Here is a 20,960-nt window from a genome sequence, read left to right on the forward strand (position 1 = left end):
CCCAGCTCTCCCTACACACATTCATACATGTGCACGACACACACACACACACACACACACACACACACACACACACACACACACACTCCTGACACAATGGCCGGGTGGAGCCAAAGATCTGGCTTCCTCTGCAGAGATCTCAATCTGGGTCCTCAACTCCCGCCCCAGAAACACAGGAACAGACATTTAGAGACCTGGCTGCACAGTCCTTGCTCAAAGGAGCAGACAGGACAGGCTTTCAAAGAGATTAAGGTAAATTCAGGTGGTGGTGGTTACAGTAGAGTTAGGGAGGGGGAAGTCTAGGAGGGGGGAGGCTACCCCTTAGTGTGAAATTGTGGACTGGCTCATACCCAATGGAACAAGTTGGAAGAAATGGCCAGACACACCATCCCTTAGTTGAATTAGAGGCGTGTAGATGCCCTGCATACAGCCCAGCCCTCAGATGGAGCCCCCTGTACTCACCTCTGTCCCCACCCACACCCAGCCTGTGAGCCCCTGTACTGACAGCAGTGCAGACACAACATGCACTTATGAAATAGCCCACACTTAAGAAAACGATTTATTTACTAGTGAGAAAAAGCAGGAGGGAGAGGAAGGAGAGAGAGATAGAGTGATAGAGAGAGAGAGAGTGAACCAGAGCATTACTCTGGCATATGCTATGCCAGGGATGGAACCCAGGAACTCAGGAACTCAGGACTTCATGCTTCTAAGTCCTGGCTCTACCTGCTTCTCTGCCTCCCAGACAGCAAGGAGCTTACTCTTCACACCAGAGTTTCAGCCTTTCCCTAGAACCTGCTGACCCTGAGACCTGGGATATAGGGCCTCTCACATCTTCCAGAGAGCCAGTGTGCGCATGTGGAGTGATTTGGGAGGGGGTGTCCGGTTGGGAAGGGAATCCAATTCCTGTTTCCTGCCCTACTCACTCAGCCCTGGGAGGTGACAGAGTGGAGAGGGCTCAAGGGTGAGTATTTGGGGCTGACTACCTGGGTCCCTGTAGGAGGCTTTAAAAGGGGTGTTAAGGATGGGGAGGGGTGGAGGAAGTAACCACAGGTACTTGAGAGGGAGGACAGGGTGCCGGAGGGGGCACTGACTGGGGAGGAGCTGGCCTTCTGGGCGGGCCACTGGCTGGGTCACCTCGATAAGGGGCTTCCTGCCAGCACACAGAGACCATTGAGCTGCAAGACTCCCAGTCTCCAACTCCCAGCCCCCAGCCTATGTCATTTCTCAAGAACTCAGTCTAGAGCCTGGAGGGATCTGGGTCTCCTGCTGACTCTGGGGAGGGACTTTGAGGGAGCCCCGTTGTCTCCTAGCCCTGACCCAGCAGCTTCCTTCTCCAGGGGTGGAAAACCCAGGCCCCTGTGACCTGTCTTCCCCATCCTCATCTTCAGTCTAGTCTTCCAACTATCTCTCTGGGTATCCTGGCAGGACTCAGGCTTCCACTGTGACCTCCTTCAGTGACCAGATTGGGGGGGGGGGGTAGGGGCCAGGCAGGGATAAGAGAGTGGGACAGAAGAGATCATACCGGAGTGGCAAGGGGGTGAGTGGGTGAGGGGGGGCTCCTGATCTCTTGGGGTCAGTGGCTCCATGAATCTTCATGGCAGGAAAAGGAGGCTAAAAATAATCCGGAAAGGGAGAGTCCGGAGAGGAACTGGGAAATGGGGGGGTGGGGGGGTGGAGGGCCCGCTGCAGCAGGGAAATAATGATGCATCCCTCAAAGCTCAGGCTCAGGCACAGGAGTGACACACACACACGCACACGCACATGCACACACACGCACATGCACGCACACGCGCACACGCACACACACACTTCTCACTACACTAGACACCATGCACTGTGTACCACTTCCAGTCTCTCACTGCAGGTAACAAATACACTCTTTTCACACTTCACACATCTACAGTACTTAACTCTTGCAGCACAGAAATAAAACACACACCTACAATACACATGCAGAGCTCCACAACACACACCAGGCAGGTTCATAGTGGCTGTGCCGGCAAGCTAGGTTTCCTTCCACATTCAGTTTTCTCCTACCCCATCCTACAACACAGGCTTTTCCCTCTGTACCACTAACCCAGGCTCACTGACTTTTCCTGTTAGGTCAGAGAAAAGGAGTTTTGGGACTTTCAGAGTGTCTTGAAAGGCTTCCCGGGAGGGTATAGGGGCCTCAGGGACTGGAAATGAGAAAGAAGAGTAGGGGAGTACACCAGCTTGCCCTCCAGACCCCCAACTCACAATATATTTGCTCACAAACATTTCCCTTAAAGGCCTGTTTATCCACAGGGGAGTGGAGAGTGAGGGGGGAGAGCTGAAGGTCTCTCTTTTATCCTTCCGTTTTCCTTAGGGGATGACTCTGGCAGAGTGGCCCACTCCTTTGAAGAGTTCAGAGGAGGATGTCAGCCCAGTCTCTTCCTGCAGCAACACCACCTACCCAGAAGCCCCCTCGGATTATTCGCCCCCGCCCCCCCTCTCGCCTCCGGGCTGCCCAGTCCCCAGGGGCCCCCCACAACGGTTCCTCTCCTCAAGAACCTACCCTAAGCTCCAATGATGCACCAAGCCCAATGTGCTCTCCTATCTTTTGGGAACCCCCAATCTCATCCCTCAAGCCCCCTGCCCTCTTGCCTTCCTCAGCTTCTAAAGCCAGCCTTGACTCCCAGACTTCCCCAGATTCACCTACTAGCAGCCCCAGTCTAGTGTCACAGCGCTCCATCTCCCCAGAGCCTGCTCCCCGATCTCCAGTCCCCCTACCCAAACCCTCAGGATCACCCAGCACATCTCTGGCACGAGTCCCAGTCCAGGATGGCTCTGCCTCAGCCCTGGGCACTGTGCGGAGACTGGCTGGCAAGTTTGAATGGGGGACTGAAGGCAAGGGTCAGGCTGCGGATTCCCTGGAGCCCAGTCCTCAAGGGGCAGGGGACATGAATGGGGAGCGAGAGACTCCCCAGGGCACCCTCTCCGGGAGTGGGTCACAGGAGAATGGGGCTCCAGGTAAGTGGGGTTAAGGTTAAGGAGGGCTCAATCCAGCTCATCTTTTTTTTTAAAATCCCAATTTATTTATTGGATAGAGACAGCCAGAAATCGAAGGGGGAAAGGGGATAGAGAGAGAGAGAGAGAGAGAGAGAGAACTGCAGCCCTGCTTCACCACTCGTGAAGCTTTCCCCCTGTAGGTGAGGACCAGGGGGCTTGAACCCAGGTCCTTGCACATTGTAACATGTGCACTCAACCAGGTGCACCACCATCTGGCCCCACTCTTCTTTTTTTTAATTAGTGAATTAATATTGATTTACAAAATTACAAGATAACAGGGGTACAGCTCCACACTGTTCCCATCCAACATAGCTTTGTATCTAGTGCTTTAAGACTGGGTCCTTTCAGAGGATACCTTTGCAAAAAGGAATTTTCTATTTGGAAAATCTGCCTTTCCTATCTCTAGATAGTCAGAGCTGAGGAGACAGTTGCCTGCAGCTGGATCTCTGTGTTCCTCATTCTGGGCAGGTTAAGAGAGAAAGGAGATCTGGGTCTTTGGGGGGTAGGCCCCAATGGCTTTCTCTTAGGATACCCCTGTCTCCTCAGATGCCATCCTGGCCTGTCCTCCCTCCTGCCCGTGTGTCTGCCATGTAACTCGCCCTGGCCTGGAGCTCCGCTGGGTACCTGTGGGGAGCTTTGAGGACACTTTCAGGATCCCCTGCCGGGCTTCCCCACTGCGCACCTCCCGCTCCCGCCCCAGCCCTTCAAGCATCAGTCACCCTTCAGTTGTCCTCACATCCTACCGGTCCACTGCGGAGCGCAAACTCCTGCCACCTCTCAAGCCCCCCAAACCTACTCGAGTGAGGCAGGATAGCAGCATCTCTGGGGGTCTTCCCCAGCCAGATCTTGATCTACCCTCTCAAGATGGGATCCAAACAGGTAGAGGGCCTGGGGGAGTGGGACTCTGGGCTGGGAAGGGCAGGGATGGAGGTGGAAGAGTTCCTAAACCTGTGGCAGTCCCTGGGATCGTTGTTTCTCCAACCAGCTGTTCTGGGACTGTGGGGTGGGGGTAGGGGGCACACAGTACAACTTTTGTTTTGTAACAGTCTCTTCTGGGGAGTCAGGAGTTCTGGGGATCCTGGAGGTGCTGTCATCACTCTGGTTCTCTTCTAGGTGACAGTCCTGATGAAGTTCCCAAGAGCACTCCTCCAGCAACCTCGGAGGCCAGGTATATAGAACACTCCACCCTTCAGCCTATTTGAGGGCAGATAAACTTCAGGTCTACATACACTCCACTTTCCCAGTGTGGAGTGAAGACTGGAGCCCCAGAGACAAAGACAAGCAGCCCTATTTCCTTTCTTTCTTTCTTTCTTTCTTTCTTTCTTTCTTTCTTTCTCTCTCTCTTTCTTTCTCTCTCTGTTTCTCTCTCTCTTTCTTTCTTAAATATTTATTTATTCCCTTTTGTTGCCCTTGTTGTTTTATTGTTGTAGTTATTATTGTTGTCCTCATTGTTGGATGGGACAGAGAGAAATGCAGAGAGGAGGGGAAGACAGAGAGAGGGAGAGAAAGATAGACAACACTTGTGAAGTGACTCCCCTGCAGGATCCTTATGCAGGTCTTTGCGCCACCTGTGCTTAACCCACTGTGCTACTGCCCGACTCCCGCAGCCCTGTTTTCTAATCCCAGTGCTGGCCTCTAGTACCTGTGTGACCTTTCCACATAACCTTTCTAAGTTTCAGCGCCCTCATCCATGACACGGGGGCAAGCATGCCGGCTTCTTCATGGAGTTGCTGGTGTATGATATTTGTAGAGTAGGGTCTTGTAGCAAGGGACGTGGCTCAGGGGCTAGAGTGATGAATTGACAGGCATAAGAGTCCGAGTTCCATCCCTGGTATTGCATAAACGAGAGTGATGCCCTGGTTTTCTCCCTCTCTTGTTAATAGATAAGGAGGGGGGTAGGGGGAGACAGCGTTGGCTGGTAGTGCACCTAGTATGCAGTGCAAGGACCTACAAGGATCTGAGTTCGAGCTCCCAGCTCTCCACCTGTGGGGAGAGGGCTAGCTTAAAATTTTTTTTATAATTTTAAAAAATTATCTTTATTAGTTGGATAGAGACAGCCAGAAATCAAGAGGGAAGGGGGACAGGGAGACACCTGCAGCCCTGCTTCACCACTTGCAGAGATTCGCCTCTGCAGGTGGGGGCTGGGGGCTTGAACTGGGTCTTCACCCACTGTGACATGTGCACTCAACCAGGTGCACCACCACTTGGCCCCAGGTGCGTCTTTTTTTTTTAAGTATTTTTATTATCTTTATTTATTTATTGGATAGAGATAGTCAGAAATTGAGAGGAAGAGGCATGTAGAGAGGGAGCTAGAGCGACACCTTCAGCACTGCTTCACCACTTGTGAAGCTTTCCCCCTACAGAGGGGGCTCGAACCTGGGTCCTTGCACATTGTAACATAGGTGCTCAACCAGGTGTGCCACCATTTGGCCCAGGGGGTCGCTTTACAAGTGTGTAAAGCAGGTATGCAGGTGTCTTTCTCCCCTCCCTTTTTTTTTTTGCCTCCAGAATTATCTCTGGGGCTCAGTGCCTGCACCACAAATCCACTGCTCCTGGTGGCCATTTCTTCTTTCTTTTTTTTTTTTTTTTATTGGACAGGACAGAGAGAAATTGAGAAAGGAGAGAGAGATAGAAAGGGAGAGAGAAAGAGAGATATTTGCCACCCTGTTTCACCACTTGTGAATCGACCCCCTGCCCCTGCAGGTGGGGAGCCAGAGGCTCAAACAGGAATCCTTGCTTGGGTCCTTGCACTTAACCTGGTGCTCCATTGATGGCCCCCTCCTCTCTCAATTTCTCTCTGTCCTATCCTATAAAAATGGAAAAAATGGGGAGCCGGGTGGTGGCTCAGTGGGTTAAGCACATGTGGCAGCGCTTCAGGACCGGCATAAGGATCCGGGTTTGAGCCCCTGGCTCCCCACCTGCAGGGGGCTCACTTCACAGGCGGTGAAGCAGGTCTGCAGGTGTCTGTTTTTCTCTTCCCCCTCTCTGTCTTCCCCTCCTCTCTCAATTTCTTTCTGTCCTATCCAATAACAATGACAGCAATAATAGCACCAATAGTAATGACAACAATAAAGAACAAAGGCAGCAAAAGGGAAAAAATTTAAAAAAAGGAAAAAAATGGCACTGAGCCTCAGCAATAAACCTGGAGGCAAAAAAAAAAAAAAGGAGGAGAGAGAGAGCAGGGTTCACAGTGCTTCCTTTAGTGGCCTTCCCTAACCTTGAGCCTCCACTGCAATTACTGTCCACAAATTCTTTTTTTAAAAAATTTTTATTAGTGATTTAATATTGATTTATAAAATATAGTATGATTTATAAAATATAGTATCATAATATAGTATAATTCCACAGCTTTCCCACCACCAGACTTCTGAGTCCTCATTCCACTAGAGTTCTGTGTCCCTATTCCCTCCACTAGAAACTGCAGTAGTTCTTCCAAGGTCACAGATACGGGTTGATTATCATTTCTATTTTTTTGAAAGACGTTATTTATTTATTCATGAACAAGAGGAGAGAAAGAGAAAGAACCAGACATCACTCTGGTACATGTGTTGCCAGGAACTGAACTCAGGACCTCATGCTTGGGAGTCCAATGCTTTTATACACTGTGCCACCTCCCGGACCGCTTGACTATTATTTCTACAACTATTTGTCTATATTTACATATATTTTCCCCCTCCCCCATTTTTTCTAAGCTTCTGCCTTCTCTTCCTTTCGAAGTCTCACCTACTACTTCTGAGTGTCTTTTTTTTTCTTTTCCCCTGAGTCCTGATGGAATTGGAATTCAGAGCTCTCTGGTCATCTTGGCTTAACATTTGCCTCTCCGCACAAATTTGTAACTATGAACATCTCTACTGTGTTTTCTGGGTTTGTTGATCGTTTTACATTCATCATTGTTATCAGAGGTCATCTGAGTCCACTTTTAAAAAAATTTTCTTTATTGGGGAATTAATGTTTTACATTTAACAGTAAATATAATAGTTTGTACATGCATAACATTCCCCAGTTTTCCATATAACAATATAGCCCCCACTAGGTCCTCTGTCATCCTTCTTGGACCTGTATTCTCCCCACCCACCCACCCCAGAATCTTTTACTTTGGTGCAATACACCAATTCCAGTTCAGGTTCTGCTTATGTTTTCTTTTCTGATCTTGTTTTTCAACTTAAGTCTGAGAGTGAGATCACCCCATATTCCTCCTTCTGTTTCTGACTTATTTCACTTAACATGAATTTTTCACGGTCCATCCAAGATCGGCTGAAAACGGTGAAGTCACCATTTTTTACAGCTGAGTAGTATTCATATATACCACAACTTGCTCAGCCACTCATTTGTTGTTGGACACTTGGGTTGCTTCCAGGTTTTGGCTATTACAAATTGTGCTGATAAGAACATGTGTGTACACAGATCTTTTTGGATGGGTATATTGGGTTCCTTAGGATATATCCCCAGGAGAGGAATTGCAGGGTCATAGGGTAGGTCCATTTCTAGCCTTCTGAGAGTTCTCCAGACTGTTCTCCACAGAGGTTGGACCAATTGACATTCCCACCAGCAGTGTAGGAGGGTTCCTTTGACCCCCACACCCTCTCCAGCATTTGCTACTGTTACCTTTTCTGATGTATGACATTCTTACAGGAGTGAAGTGGTATCTCATTGTTGTCTTATTTGCATTTCTCTGACAATCAGAGACTTGGAGCATTTTTTCATGTGTTTCTTGGCCTTTTGGATCTCTTCTGTGGTGAATATTCTGTCCATGTCCTCCCACCCTGAGTCCACTTTTTTAGTCCACAAACATTTACTGGTCCTCACTGTCCTGGGTTTTTGGCTTGGTAAACGAAAGTTGTGGTCCTGATAAACAGAAAAGAGTGAGAAGGTGTAAGAATTTGCATTTAATCATGCTGACTTCCCCAGAGGCAGAAATAGGACATCTCAGACAGAAACTTGAAAGTCTCTGGTATACAGTAATTGAGATAATAGGAATGGATGGGGTCCACTTAGTAAGAGTCTCCCATATACAGACACATAAAAAAAAGAGAGTTTGATCAGGACCCCTGCACACACTCTGCTCACCAGCTGTGTACAGTCCCTGACACTACCCTGTGACAGCACCTCCTGGAGGTGTGCAACAGCAGTTGTTCAAGAAGGCTACATCCCTTTTCTTTCTTTTTAGGGATGAGGAGGGACTGGAGTTTCTGAAGGAGCAGAACTGGGAGCTGCCCCTGCAGGACGGTGAGGGCCGCTGGTTCAGGGAGTCTCTGCTATGACCATCAAGCATCGGGTTTGTGTTGTGGGGTGCTGGGCTTTTCTTAGAGCTCTGTCTGCTCTCCAGAACCTCTGTATCAGACCTACCGAGCAGCTGTGCTGTCAGAGGAGCTGTGGGGTGTCAGCGAGGATGGGGCACCCTCACCGGCAAATTCTGGAGAAGCCCCCACCTTCTCACGGCCTCCTGGACCTCGGAACACACTGTGGCAGGAGCTTCCGGCTGTGCGAGCCAGTGGCCTCTTGGAGACCCTCAGCCCCCAGGAGAGGCGCATGCAAGAGGTGGGCGCTCCAGAGGTTGGGTCTGGACCAGAGGGGTAACATGATCTGGGTCTTTTGCATAGAAACTGGGCTTTCTGCTATGCCTGCCCTTCCTCCCCAGAGCCTGTTCGAGGTGGTGACATCTGAGGCCTCCTACCTGCGTTCCCTGAGACTGCTGACTGACACCTTCGTGCTGAGCAAAGCATTGCGGGACACACTTACACCTCGGGATCACCACACCCTGTTTTCCAATGTGCAGCGAGTCCAGGGAGTCAGCGAGCGGTTAGTGGGCCCAGCTGTCTCCCTGTGCCAGGTTTTCAGGGACTTGGGTTCACTTAGTGCCCTGCTCTCCCCTCTAGAACCTAGGTCTGCTCTCTGCTCTCCCTTCATTGCTTGTTCCCCACTTTCTTTTTAAAAATATGTATTTATTTTCCCTTTTGTTGCCCTTATTGTTTTATTGTTGTTATTGATGTCATTGTTGGATAGGACAGAGAGAAATGGAGAGAGGAGGGGAAGACAGAGAGAAAGAGAGACACCTGCAGACCTGCTTCACTGCCTGTTAAGCAACTCCCCTGCAGGTGGGGAGCTGGGGACTCGAACCGGATTTTCACTGGTCCTTGAGCTTTGCGCCATGTGCGCTTAGCCCACTGCGCTACCGACCGACTGCATTGTTCCCCAATTCTTTAGGTTTCTGGGGACACTACTGTCCCGGGTGCGCTCTTCTCCCCACATCAGTGACCTGTGTGATGTGGTGCACGCCCACGCGGTGGGCCCATTCTCCGTGTACGTGGACTATGTGCGGAACCAGCAGTACCAGGAGGAGACCTATAGCCGCCTCATGTGAGTGTCCCCTTCCCCGCCCTTGGGGACCACAGCACTGACTCACGCTGTGTGTGAGGAAAGGGAGCTGAGGAGCACGCGCAGAATCCTGGACAGGGCAGGCTGGAGGGTCAGGGCCTTAAGAAAGACAGACTTTCATGCCTGGGGCTTTCATGTCCCAGGTTCAATCCCCAGCACCACCATAATCCAGAACTGAGCAATGTTCTGGTCTTGATCTCTCTGTGTATTTTGCACATTAAAATAAGCAAATATAATATTAAAAACAGGTGTGGGGCAGATGTAGAACACCCGAGTGAACACACATGTTACCATGAGCAAGCACTTGGATTCAACTCACCAAGTACAGTGGCAAAGCTGCCTGGTGATCATTTTTTTCCCTCTTTCTCTCTCTCTCTTTCATAGATAGGTTAGAGAGAATATGAGAGGGGGGGAAGAGAGGGAGAAAGAAAGACAGACAGCTTGTGAAGCTTCCTTCTCTGCCAGTGGGGAGTGGGGGCTTGAACCTCGGTCCTTATGCATGGTAACGTGTGCACTCAAGTGGGTGCACCACCAACTGGTCGGTCTCTTTCTCTTTCTCTCCCCTTCTCTCAATTTCTCTCTGTCTTGTCTTAGCAAATAAAAAAAACAATTTAAAAAAAAGGACAGTTGCTAGCAACCCAAACCTGTTTTTTTAATTTCAATTTGTTTAATTTATTTTTCCTTTTGTTGCCCTTGTTTTATTGTTGTTGTAATTATTATTGTTATTGTTGTCGTCGTTGTTGGATAGGGCAGAGAGAAATGGAGAGAGGAAGGGAAGACAAAGAGGGGGGGAGAGAGAGACACCTGCAGACCTGCTTCACTGCTCTTGAAGCAACGCCCCTGCAGGTAGGGAGCCAGGGGCTGGAACCGCGATTCTTACGCTGGTCTTTGCGCTTCTTGCCATGTGCACTTAACCCGCTGCGCTACCGCCCGACTCCCAACCTGTTTTTTTTTTTTTTTTTTTTTAACTAGAGCACTGCTCAGCTCTGGCTTATGGTGGTGTGGGGGATTGAACCTGAGACTACAGAGTTGTCAGGCATGAGAATCTGTTTGCATAACCATTATGCTGTCAACCCCCACACCTCCAACCTGTTTTTGCAGGGACACGAACTTGCGCTTCTCTGCGGAGCTGAGGCGCCTGCAGAGCCTCCCGCAGTGTGAGCGGCTTCCCTTGCCATCCTTCCTGCTGCTGCCCTTCCAGCGCATCACCCGGCTCCGAATGCTGTTACAGGTACCCGACCAGACACCCAGCCAGGCTCTGGGGCTTCTTTCTGCTATGCTAACCTCGTAGGTGGACTCTCTGCAGGGACCTGCTTCAGTCACCGTTCCCCATCACCAACACAGAGATCCCTAAAGTGAGGCTCTCCACTTAGGCCCCTTAATTCAGGACACACCAAGCACTAAGTGCAGCATTACCCAGATGTTTCAAGAAAGCAGTCTGGGCGTAGGAAAAGAGTGTGAGTGATTGAGACGTAACTGGCTGGAAGACCTTGGGCAAGACCCTTCTGATTTCTGAATCTGGGGGTGGAGTTGGGTGGGATGGTGGGATGGATCTCTAAGCTGTATGTTGTTTGCCACAGTTTCCCTTCCCAGATGGGGTGATATCACCCCATTCCCAGCCCCCAAGGGTCAAAACTTGATTCACTGGTGAAGGCGGACAGTATCTTAGATATTCCAATAGTTGTGGTACTCCAAAGGGCAGTGATACATAAATTTCATGGGGAGGGGCCTGAGTGGTAGTGCATTGGGTTAAGTGCACATAGCATGAAGTGCAAGGACCAGCTTAAGAATCTGGGTTTTAGGCCCTGGCTCCCCACCTGTGGGGGGGGGTGGGTGGGTGGGTGTCACTTGGTAAGCGGAGAAGCAGGTCTGCAGGTGTCTATCTTTCTCTCCCCTTCTCTGTCTTGCCCTCCTCTCTCGATTTCTCTCTGTCCTATCCAACAACAATAATAGCAACAACAATAATGGAAAAAAGATGGCTGCCAGGAGCAGTGGATTTATAATGCAGGCACCCAACCCCAACAATAACCCCGAAGGCCAAAAAAAAAAATCATGGTGGAAAAAATGATTAGGGGGGAAAAGCCTCTAAAGAGACTTTACTGGATACTGGGGGGGAAAAGTGTTAAGAAACACTTGTGATGGGGGTCGGGCGGTGGCGCAGTGGGTTAAGTGCATGTGGCGCAAAGCGCAGGGACCGGCGTAAGGATCCCAGTTCAAGCCCCCGGCTCCCCACCTGCAGGGGAGTCGCTTCACAGGCAGTGAAGCAGGTCTGCAGGTGTCTATCTTTCTCTCCCCTTCTCTGTCTTCCCCTCCTCTCTCCATTTCTCTCTGTCCTATCCAACAACGAATTGTGTCAACAAGGGCAATAATAATAACCACAACGAAGCTACAACAAGGGCAACAAAAGGGGGAAAAAATGGCTTCCAGGAGCGGTGGATTCATGGTGCAGGCACCGAGCCCAGCAATAACCCTGGAGGAGGGAAAAAAAAAAAAAAAAAGAAACACTTGTGCAAACAAGGCGCAAATATCCGGGTTCTAGCCCCCAGTCCCTACCTCCAGGGAGAAAGCTTTGTGAGCGGTGAAGCAGTGCTGCAGGTGCCTTTCTTTTTCTTTTTTTAAATTTTTTAAAAAATTATATTTATTTATTTTCCTTTTTGTTGTCCTTTTTATTGTTGCTATTGTTATTGATGTTGTCATTGTTGGATAGGACAGAGAGAAATGGAGAGAGGAGAGGAAGAGAAAGATAGACACCTGCAGATTTGCTTCACCACCTGTGAAGTGACTCCCCTGCAGGCAGAGAGCCAGGGACTTGAACCGGGATCCTTAGGCTGGTCCTTGCGCTTTGCTCCATGTGCGCTTAACCCGCTGTGCACCACCCGACTCCCTGCAGGTGCCTTTCTTTCTCTCTCCCTCTATCTTCCCATCCCTCTTGATTTCTGACTGTCTCTGTCCAGTAAATAAACAAATAAAGATAATAATAAAGAGAAACACTTCTATTGCAGAATAAAAACTTCTCCCTAAACCAGGTTGCCCAATGTGGAGCCACAAAGTTAAGTACTCAACTAGATTTATCAGTGTCTTATATCTTTTTTAAATTAATTAATTAGTTTAAAAAATATCTATTTATTCATTTTCCTTTTGTTTTTGCCCTTGTTTTATTGTTGTAGTTATTATTGTTATTAATAGCTTTGTTGTTGGATAGGACAGAGAGAAATGGAGAGAGGAGGGGAAGACAGAGAGGGGGAGAGAAAGATAGACACCTGCAGACCTGCTTCACCACTTGTGAAGCGACTCCCCTGCAGGTGGGGAGCCAGGGGCTTGAACCGGGATCCTCTTGTCGGTCCTTGTGCTTTGTGCCACCTGCACTTAACCGCTGCACTACTGCCCGACTCCCAATGTCTTATATCTTATTCAGCTTTATATATCACCAGTGGACATGATGACAGTGACAACATAATATTAGTTAAACAGCTATTCAGTGCACAGTCCTAGGCATGGTTATAAATGCTATGTATCCATCTAAACTTAAAAACAGTATCTTTGTTTTTAAATTTAACTATTTTTAAAATATTTTATTTATTCATTTAAAATGTTTTATTTATGGGGCTGGGTGGTAGCACAGCAGGTTAAGCACACATGGCACAAAATGCAAGGACCAGCGTATGGATCCCAGTTCGAGCCCCCAGCTCCCCACCTGCAGGGGGGTTGCTTCACAAGTGGCGAAGCAGGTCTGCAGGTGTCTATCTTTCTCTTCTTCCTCTGTCTTCCCCTCCTCTCTCGATTTGTCTCTGTCCTATTCAACAACAGCAACAGCTATAACAACAATAACAATAACAACACAACAAGGGCAACAAAATGAGAAAAATGGCCTCTGGGAGCAGTGGATTCATAGTGCTGGCACCAAGCCCCAGTGATAACCCTGGAGGCAAAAAAAAAAAAAAGAGAGAGAAAATAAAATGTTTTATTTATTTATTGGATAGAGACAGAAACTGAGATGGAAGGAAGAGATAAATAAAGAGAGAGATACCTGTAGCACTACTTTACTGCTTGTGAAACTTCTCTCCTGCAGCTGGGGGCTGGGGACTTGAACCTGAGTCCTTGTGCATGGTGACATGTATGTTCAAATTGTCCTGTGAGTAATCTAAATTCTTTAGAAATATTTTTTTAAAACTTTATAAATTATTGAATCCCCATAGCAATGCTACTGGTTTCTTCTAAAGTTTTTAAAAAATATTTTATTTACTTATTGGGTAGAGACCAAGAGAAATTGAGAGAGAAGGGGAAGGTAGAGAGGAAGAGAGAAAGAGAGATACTTGAACATTGATTCATCACTCATGAAGCTGTCCCCCTGCAGGTGGGGATCAGGGACTTGAACCTGGGTCCTTGAGCATTGTAACATATGCACTCTACCTCATGTGCCACCACCAGGCCATCTGGGTATTGATTGTTCTTTTATTCTCATTTGACAGATGGGAAACTGAGGCTCAGGGAAATAGCATGACTTCCTCAGGGTTAGTCAGATAGTAAGTGGTGATATCCCTTGGCTTTGCTGAGGCTGACCCCCCCACCCCCCGCACATGCTATGAACCTCAAAGTGAATATTTTGCCAAACCCAGCAGAATCATCTGAGCTGCAGCCCCTCTGAATCCCTGGACTGCAAAGCAAGGGGCTCAGTCACTCTTTTTCCTTGTCCCCAGAATATCCTGCACCAGACAGAGGAGGGATCTAGCCGCCAAGAAAATGCCCAGAAGGCCCTGGGTGCCATCAGCAAGGTGGGCAACAGAGATGCTGGGACCAGGGGAGGTGACATGGGGGGGAGGGGTGGAAGGGATTTGAGTGGGTGACCTGGCTCCCCCGAGGCAGATCATCGAGCGTTGCAGTGCTGAGGTGGGACGCATGAAACAGACAGAAGAGCTGATCCGGCTCACGCAGAGGCTGAGATTCCACAAAGTCAAGGTCAGCTCCTGCTCAGACTCCCCACCTTCTCTTTCCCCAAAGTGCTCCCAGAAGGTAATGAGAATGCTTCCTCATTACCTCTTTGCAGGCCCTGCCTCTGGTCTCCTGGTCCCGGCGCCTGGAGTTGCAAGGGGAGCTGACAGAGTTAGGGTGCCGGAAGGGAGGCATGCTTTTCAACTCGCGCCCTCGCTTCACACCCCTTTGCCTGCTTCTGTTTAGTGACTTGCTCCTCATTACTCAACCCAAGAGGTGGGGCCCGGCGAGGGAGGGAGGGAACATGGCAGACGTAGGGGGTGGGGAGGAAGAGAATCTCTGCTTTCCTTTGAATATCCTCTTCCCTGGGCAGTGGGCAGCGACTTCAGGTTCTGGACTATGCCCATCGCTCCCTGGTCCAGGCCCAGCAGGTTCCAGACCCGTCTGGACCCCCTACCTTCCGCCTCTCCCTTCTCAGCAACCACCAGGGCCGTCCCACCCACCGGCTTCTTCAAGCTTCATCCCTGTGAGTTGTGTCTCCTCTAGAAGAACACCCTTGGGACCTGGACTTTTGAGGCCCACTACCCTCCTTTCTATCTCTCTCCTCTTCAGCTCCTGTTTTACCACCAAAAAGGGTCTTCTGGGCCGATTGTGACCTTCTTCTCCCCCAAATCCCCACCAGATCAGACATGCAGCGCTGGCTGGGAGCCTTCCCCACCCCAGGCCCTCTTCCCTGTTGCTCAGACACCATCTATGAGGACTGTGGTGAGTATGCATCAGAGAGGAGGAGGGAAGAAAGAGTGAGTCTTTATATATATATATTTATTTATTTATTCCCTTTTGTCACCCATGTTGCTTTATTATAGTTATTATTGTTGTTATTGATGTTGTCATTGCTGTATAGGATAGAGAGAAATGGAGAGAGGAGGGGAAGACAGAGAGGGGGAGAGGAAGACAGACACCTGCAGACCTGCTTCACCACCTGTGAAGTGACTCCCCTGCAGGTGGGGAGCCGGGGACTTGAACCCAGATCTTTATGCCGGTCCTTGCGCTTTGTGCCACGTGCGCTTAACCCACTGCGCTACCGCCCGACTCCTGAAACAGTGAGTCTTAAGGGAATGTGAGCGAAAAGATAAAAGATTCTGGATCTCTTTCCCTCTCTGTCTCCTCCTCCCTTCTTAATTCCTTTCTGTCTCTATCCAATAATAAATAAAAAAATAAATAAATAATAATAATAAAAGAGTCTGGACCTTAATTTAATGTCATCCACCCTCAATCAGATTGCTCCCAAGAACTGTGTTCAGAGCCTTCTACACCAGTCAAGACAGAAGCACAAAGTCTGGAATCCAGGGCTCCCTTCAAGCATTTGCACAAGAACCCTGAAGGTGGGAGAAATATTTTGTGTATTCATTCAGTAAACACGTATGGGGGGGTTATCACTCACTAATCTAATCACAGTGAACCAAAGACATAGCCATTTCTGTCCTTATAGAGCAGACATTCTAGCAGAGGAAAAATAATAAATAATGAACAAGATACATCAGTAACTTACATAGAGTGCCAGCGAATGACTAAATGGGAAGATGAAAGTGAAATGTAAGGAGGCCAGGAGTCCCAGAATCAGGTAGCTATAGTCCAAAATGGGGTTGAGGTGGACCACATGAGAAGACAACACGTGGGCAATAAATTGGAGGTGAGGAATGTAGGCACACAAAGCTAGAGGTAAGAACCAGTGCCAAAGTCTTGTGGCAGGTGCATTTGAACAACAGTGGGGGTGGGCCCTGTGGCTAGAGAGAGTGAGGGAGAGAAGCAGATGAGATCTTAAGGTCAGTGGGGCTAGATCTTGCCAGTTCTAGGTTCTTGTAACGTCTCTGGGCTCTTACTGTGGGTGAGATGAGCAGTCATTGCAAAGCTTGACAGAGGAATGACTATCTCCCTCCAGTGACCTTATCACCAGGGCTCCTAGTCTTTTTGTCTTGTCTTGTTTTGCTTTAATTGCCACCACGGTTAATGCTTGGTGACTGCACAATGAATCTGCTGCTCCCGGCAGCTGTATTTTTTTCTTTCTTTCTTTTTAGGGAAGAGAGAAATTCAGGGGAGGGAGAGGTAGAGAAGGAGATAGACAGAGAGAGACCTGCAGGGGCTGGGTGATGATGCACCTGGTTGTGCTCACATGTTACAGTGAGCAAGAACCTGGCTTCAAGCCCTCCAGTCCTGGTGAAGCAGGTCTTCTGATGTCTCTCTTTCTCTCCTCCTCTCTATTTATTTTTACCTTCTCTCTCAATTTCTCTGTCCTATTAAAAAAAAAATTGAAAAAATGGCTACAGGAGCAGTGGATTTGTAGTATAGGTGCCGAGCCCCAGCAATAACCCTGGAGGCAAAATAAATAAGTATGAGAGAGAGAGAGAGAGAGGGAGAGACATGGAGAATCTGCAGCACTTGCTTCACCACTGATGAGCTTTCCCTCTGCAGGTGGGGGCTAGGGACTTGAACCTGGGTCCTTGTACATGGCAACATGTGCACTCAGCCAGATGCACCACCATCCCCCCCCCCATCAGTGCTTCAGTCTTCTCCATTGATTCCCACATCCACCATAGCCCTCAGGTATTAGACCTTGTGGCCTGCCCCTTGCCCAGCCCCACTTGGGCCTATCTCTCTTTCCTTCCAGGTTGGCTGAAGGGACTTCCTGGGGCTTTCCCTGCCCAGTTGGTGTGTGAAGTCACAGGAGAACATGAAAGGAGGAAGCACCTTCGACAGCACCAGAGGCTCCTTGAGGCTGTTGGTTCCTCTTCAGGTCCCCCCAGTGTCCCCTCACCCTAATGCAGGGTGGGGAGGGGACACAGGTTGGGACAGCCAGCAGTGTGACAAAGAGAGGAGAAAAGCTCACCCATCCACTGGGGTTGCTGTCAGTGGAAATGCTACCTCTAGAGGCAACTAAGAAGGAAGGAGCCTCAGGACAGGGCAGGCAATGAAAGCAGGGCCCTCAGAGCACAACTTCAGAGGAAGACTGAACATAGCTTGAGACACCACCAGTGGAGCCAGAGGCTTGGTCCAGCCAATGAGTGCTGAGCTGACTGAGGCCCTGGTCAATGAGCATTCCTGCTATGCTCACAGCCAGGACAAGAGGAAGTTAAGCTGATGCAGGTAAAAAGGACAATGTTAGAGAAGAAGTCCAAAGATAAGCTAGCCAAAGGCGATGACCAGCAGCCCATCCAGCCCAAGAAGAAAGGCCCAAGGAACTAGTCATGACCCTTCTCAGTTCTACAGGAATAATTTCCTTGAGCCTGGGAAATGCTAGTTTCCAGTCCTGCAGTGCTTCCTATGTCCTCTCAAGCCATGTCCTCTCTTCTAGGAGAATCCGGAATGTATTTCTTAGAGAATCTGATTGTACATGTGTGTTGATGTTCCAGGAAAGATAACTATGCTAAATGTGTGTGTGAGTGTGTTTCCTCCAAGTTGACTGAGAGCTCAACTTCTTCCCTCATTACTGTTTTTGTCCTTCCCCTTCCCTTCCCTTCCCTTCCCTTCCCTTCCCTTCCCTTCCCTTCCCTTCCCTTCCCTCCCCTCCCCTCCCCTCCCCTCCCCTCCCCTTCCCTTCCCTTCCCTTCTCTGCTCTCCCCTCCCCTTCCTTTCCCTTCTCTTCTCCTTCCTCTCTCCCTCCTTCCTTCCCTTCCCCCTCCTTTTCCTCTTCCCCATCCTTCCTTTCTTTACCAGAGCTCTGCTCATCTTTGGCTTATGGTGATGCAGGGAATTAAACTTGGGGCTTCAGAACCTCAGGCAAGAGAGTCTTTTTGCATAACCATTATGCTACTTAACCCCTGCTCCCCTCTTTTCCTCTGCCACCAGATTTATTGCTGGGACTCAAGCCTGCACAAAGAAAGATCTTAAGGTCTCAATTCATTAGTTCTGGTGGCCATTTTTTCTTTTTCCTTTTTCTCTCTTTCTTTTATTTGATAGGACAGAAAGAAATTAAGGAAGAGGAGGAGGAGGAGGAAGAGAGAGAGAGAGATACCTGCAGTATTGCTTCACTGCTCATGAAGCTTCCTTCCTGCAAGTGGGGACCATGGTAAAGTGTGTGCTTAATTGGGTGTGCTACCTCCAAGACCCTGTGTGGTTTTTCTTATTATTCTCCCTATGAAAGACCAGGATTGAGGTCTGGAGCACAACACACTGGATGTGAATTGGAAGCCAGAGGTCAGAGCTAGAGATGAAAGCCCTGAGTCCTATGTCTTGTAGAGGCAAGGGTTCTATGACAGTTGTTGGATGGTGCTATGAAGCATTCAAGCAGTCCCACAGAGGATCCTGAGGGACTGAAGATGCCCAGAATCTGGGCCCTAAGGTCCTCTGAAACCCCAGACTCATCTCAATTTCCCCAAAGTTTAGTTCCCACAACCCCTGTCTGCATACCTTCCGGCCAGAACTGTAACCAGTGGTCCAGCCTCAGCCTTACATTTTGAACTGGCTCTGAATCTCAGGTTTCGGTGAAGAAATGGTATCTGTGACTCACAGGCCAACTGATGAGACTTCTGTTCTTTCTTGCCTTCATCATCGTCCTCTCAAAGACAAATTGAGACAAACAATAGGGAAAGAGTGAAGAGCCAGAGTTGCTGCCCAAGCCCATCAAAAGCTCCTGCTTCCAGATGTGAAACCTCCCTTGCATGATGTCAAAAGGAGGTGAGGGATGCAGACACTCATTGGCCAAGGAGAGCCCAAGCTGACACAAGGTCTTCTTGGAGTGAGGCTGCCACACCTTCCCTTCAGCTCATAGTGGCAACTTGCCCAGGACAGATAACTATCACTCTGACCATAGGAGGTGTGGCCTCTGGGAGACCACAGGGAGGCCACAGGACTCTGTGAGACTTACAAGGAGAAAGACACTGGCCTCTGGCACATCTGTGACTTTGGACTCACTGAGCACAGTGACTGGCATAAGAAAATCCTTCAATAAACAGTGGCTCTGCATTGTGGCTCTTTGTGGGGGGGGGGGATGTGTGCTTAAAGGAATAATAGTTTCCAGATCTGGGTTCAGATGCTGGGTGGGGCTGGTTGGAAAGGAATTCATAGAGAACAAGTGTCAATTGTTGAGGAAAATGAGACCCGGAGACTAGCTACAAGTCCTCCTGAGGGACCTGAGACAATGATGTTGGGTATAAACCCACATGGTTTTTTATGGATGCTGTGTGGAGAGCTACTGCAGGTCAGGGAAGAAGTAAGGGCAGGGCCAGCTATGGATGAGGTCCTAGTAAATAGTAAAGATGCAATGAGAAAAATGCAGTCTGGGCACTGGTGCAGTGGCTAAAGTATTAGACTTTAAACGAGAGGTCCTGAGTTCAATCCCAGGCAAAATGTGTGCCAGAGTGACACTCTGGTTATCGCTCTATTATTATAAATAAACAAATCTTTAAAAACAATGTAAGAAGGACAAAAGGCCAATTAGTCAGCGTAAAGGTCATTTACTTATCAGCCAAACATCTATGTTTAATTCAGTTCAATCCTGCGCCTGTGTATTGAGAGCTTCGTATGTGCCCAGTACAGTTATGAGATCTGGGGATACAGCATGTGTTCCACCAGATCTGGTTCTGATTATGTAGCAAATTCAATTGCTTTCTATACACTGAGTGAAAAGGGGGTGGGGGGCACAAAACAATTGCTGAAGTCTTGCAAAATAGCTCACTTGGATAGTGCACTGCTTTGCCACACGCACAAATTAGGTTTGAACCCAGCCCCCACTATATTTAAGGAAGCCACAGTGCTTGTAGTCTGCATCTATCGTCTGTCTGTCTGTCTGTATATCTATCTATATCTACCTCTCCCTCTCTTTGCCTTTCTCTCTCTAGCTGGAAAAAAAATGCTTAAAGCAAAAGCAAGATGTGACTGTAAAATTATTTTTTGCTCTTTGAAAAGTAACCCAGAAGATGGCTCTGTAGGTTAAGAATAGGACTTCCAGGCCAAGGTAGATAGCATAGTGGTTATGCAAAGAGACTCTTCTGCCTGAGGCTCCAAAGTCCTGGTTCAATCCCCCACACTACCATAAACCAGAGTTTAGAAGTACTCTGGTTAAAAAAAAAAAAAAAAGGAGGGGGCCATGCAGTGGCTCACCTGGTTAAGCACTCACATTACAATGCATAAGGACCTAGGTTCAAGCCCCTGGTCCCCACCTAAAGGGGGAAAGTTTTGTAAGTGGTGAAGCAGGGCTGCAGATATCTGTCTCTCATTCTCCTTTCCCTTCTCAATTTTTTTCTGTCTCTATCCAATAATAAATAAATAAAATTAGAAAGGGAAAAGGAAAGAGATTGAGACTAAGACCTCCCAGGTTCAATCCCTAGCACTGCATATGCCAGAGAATGCGCTGGTTCTGTCTCTCTCTCCCCTCTCTCGTTAAATAAATCTTGTTTTATTTATTTATTTATTTTTCACCAGAGCACTACTCAGCTCTGGCTTATGGTGGTGTAGGGGATTGAACCTGGGACTTTGGAGCCTCAGGCATAAGAGTCTCTTTGCATAACCATTGCATAACCATTACCCCACCCCAAATCTTGTTTTAATAGTGGGCTGGGAGACAGCACAGTGGTTATGCAAAAGACTGCAATGAGTGTGGCTCCAAGATCTCAGGATTAATCTTCAGC

The 20,960-nt window shown here is 48.6% G+C and overlaps 1 protein-coding gene across 4 annotated transcripts; it reads left to right on the forward strand.

Annotated features, from left to right (window-relative positions):
- The first annotated feature begins 164 nt into the window (after nucleotides 1–164).
- On the forward strand, nucleotides 165–19,296 carry ARHGEF15 (Rho guanine nucleotide exchange factor 15). Of its 4 annotated transcripts, none has more exons than XM_060204394.1 (17): nucleotides 216–252; nucleotides 928–961; nucleotides 2,348–2,991; nucleotides 3,577–3,909; nucleotides 4,144–4,198; nucleotides 8,198–8,256; nucleotides 8,357–8,568; nucleotides 8,669–8,829; nucleotides 9,235–9,387; nucleotides 10,507–10,636; nucleotides 14,103–14,177; nucleotides 14,269–14,361; nucleotides 14,450–14,610; nucleotides 14,757–14,860; nucleotides 15,017–15,099; nucleotides 15,615–15,719; nucleotides 17,003–17,139. In XM_060204394.1, exons 3-17 carry the CDS (start codon nucleotides 2,397–2,399, stop codon nucleotides 17,009–17,011), a joined length of 2,328 nt encoding a protein of 775 aa, XP_060060377.1. In that variant the 5' UTR covers nucleotides 216–252; nucleotides 928–961; nucleotides 2,348–2,396; the 3' UTR covers nucleotides 17,012–17,139. The 4 variants fall into 4 exon arrangements, with proteins under 4 accessions (XP_060060375.1, XP_060060377.1, XP_060060376.1 ...); XM_060204393.1 differs by having other exon boundaries at nucleotides 218–252; nucleotides 2,348–2,844; nucleotides 14,708–14,860; nucleotides 17,003–19,296; XM_060204391.1 differs by having other exon boundaries at nucleotides 220–252; nucleotides 14,708–14,860; nucleotides 17,003–19,296.
- Nucleotides 19,297–20,960: the final 1,664 nt, after the last annotated feature.

This window comes from Erinaceus europaeus, chromosome 12 (assembly GCF_950295315.1).
Source record: "Erinaceus europaeus chromosome 12, mEriEur2.1, whole genome shotgun sequence".
In the NCBI taxonomy this organism is placed as follows: domain Eukaryota; kingdom Metazoa; phylum Chordata; class Mammalia; order Eulipotyphla; family Erinaceidae; genus Erinaceus; species Erinaceus europaeus.

What these genes read in the sequence shown, in the direction of transcription:
- ARHGEF15 (XM_060204392.1), top strand. Translation starts at nt 2,397, where the DNA reads ATGTCAGCCCAGTCTCTTCCTGCAGCAACACCACCTACCCAGAAGCCC. An exon ending in CCCTGGGTGCCATCAGCAAG is followed by an intron (nt 14,178 to 14,268) that starts GTGGGCAACAGA and finishes CCCCCGAGGCAG; the next exon opens with ATCATCGAGCGTTGCAGTGC. An exon ending in TTTGCACAAGAACCCTGAAG is followed by an intron (nt 15,720 to 17,002) that starts GTGGGAGAAATA and finishes CTTTCCTTCCAG; the next exon opens with GTTGGCTGAAGGGACTTCCT.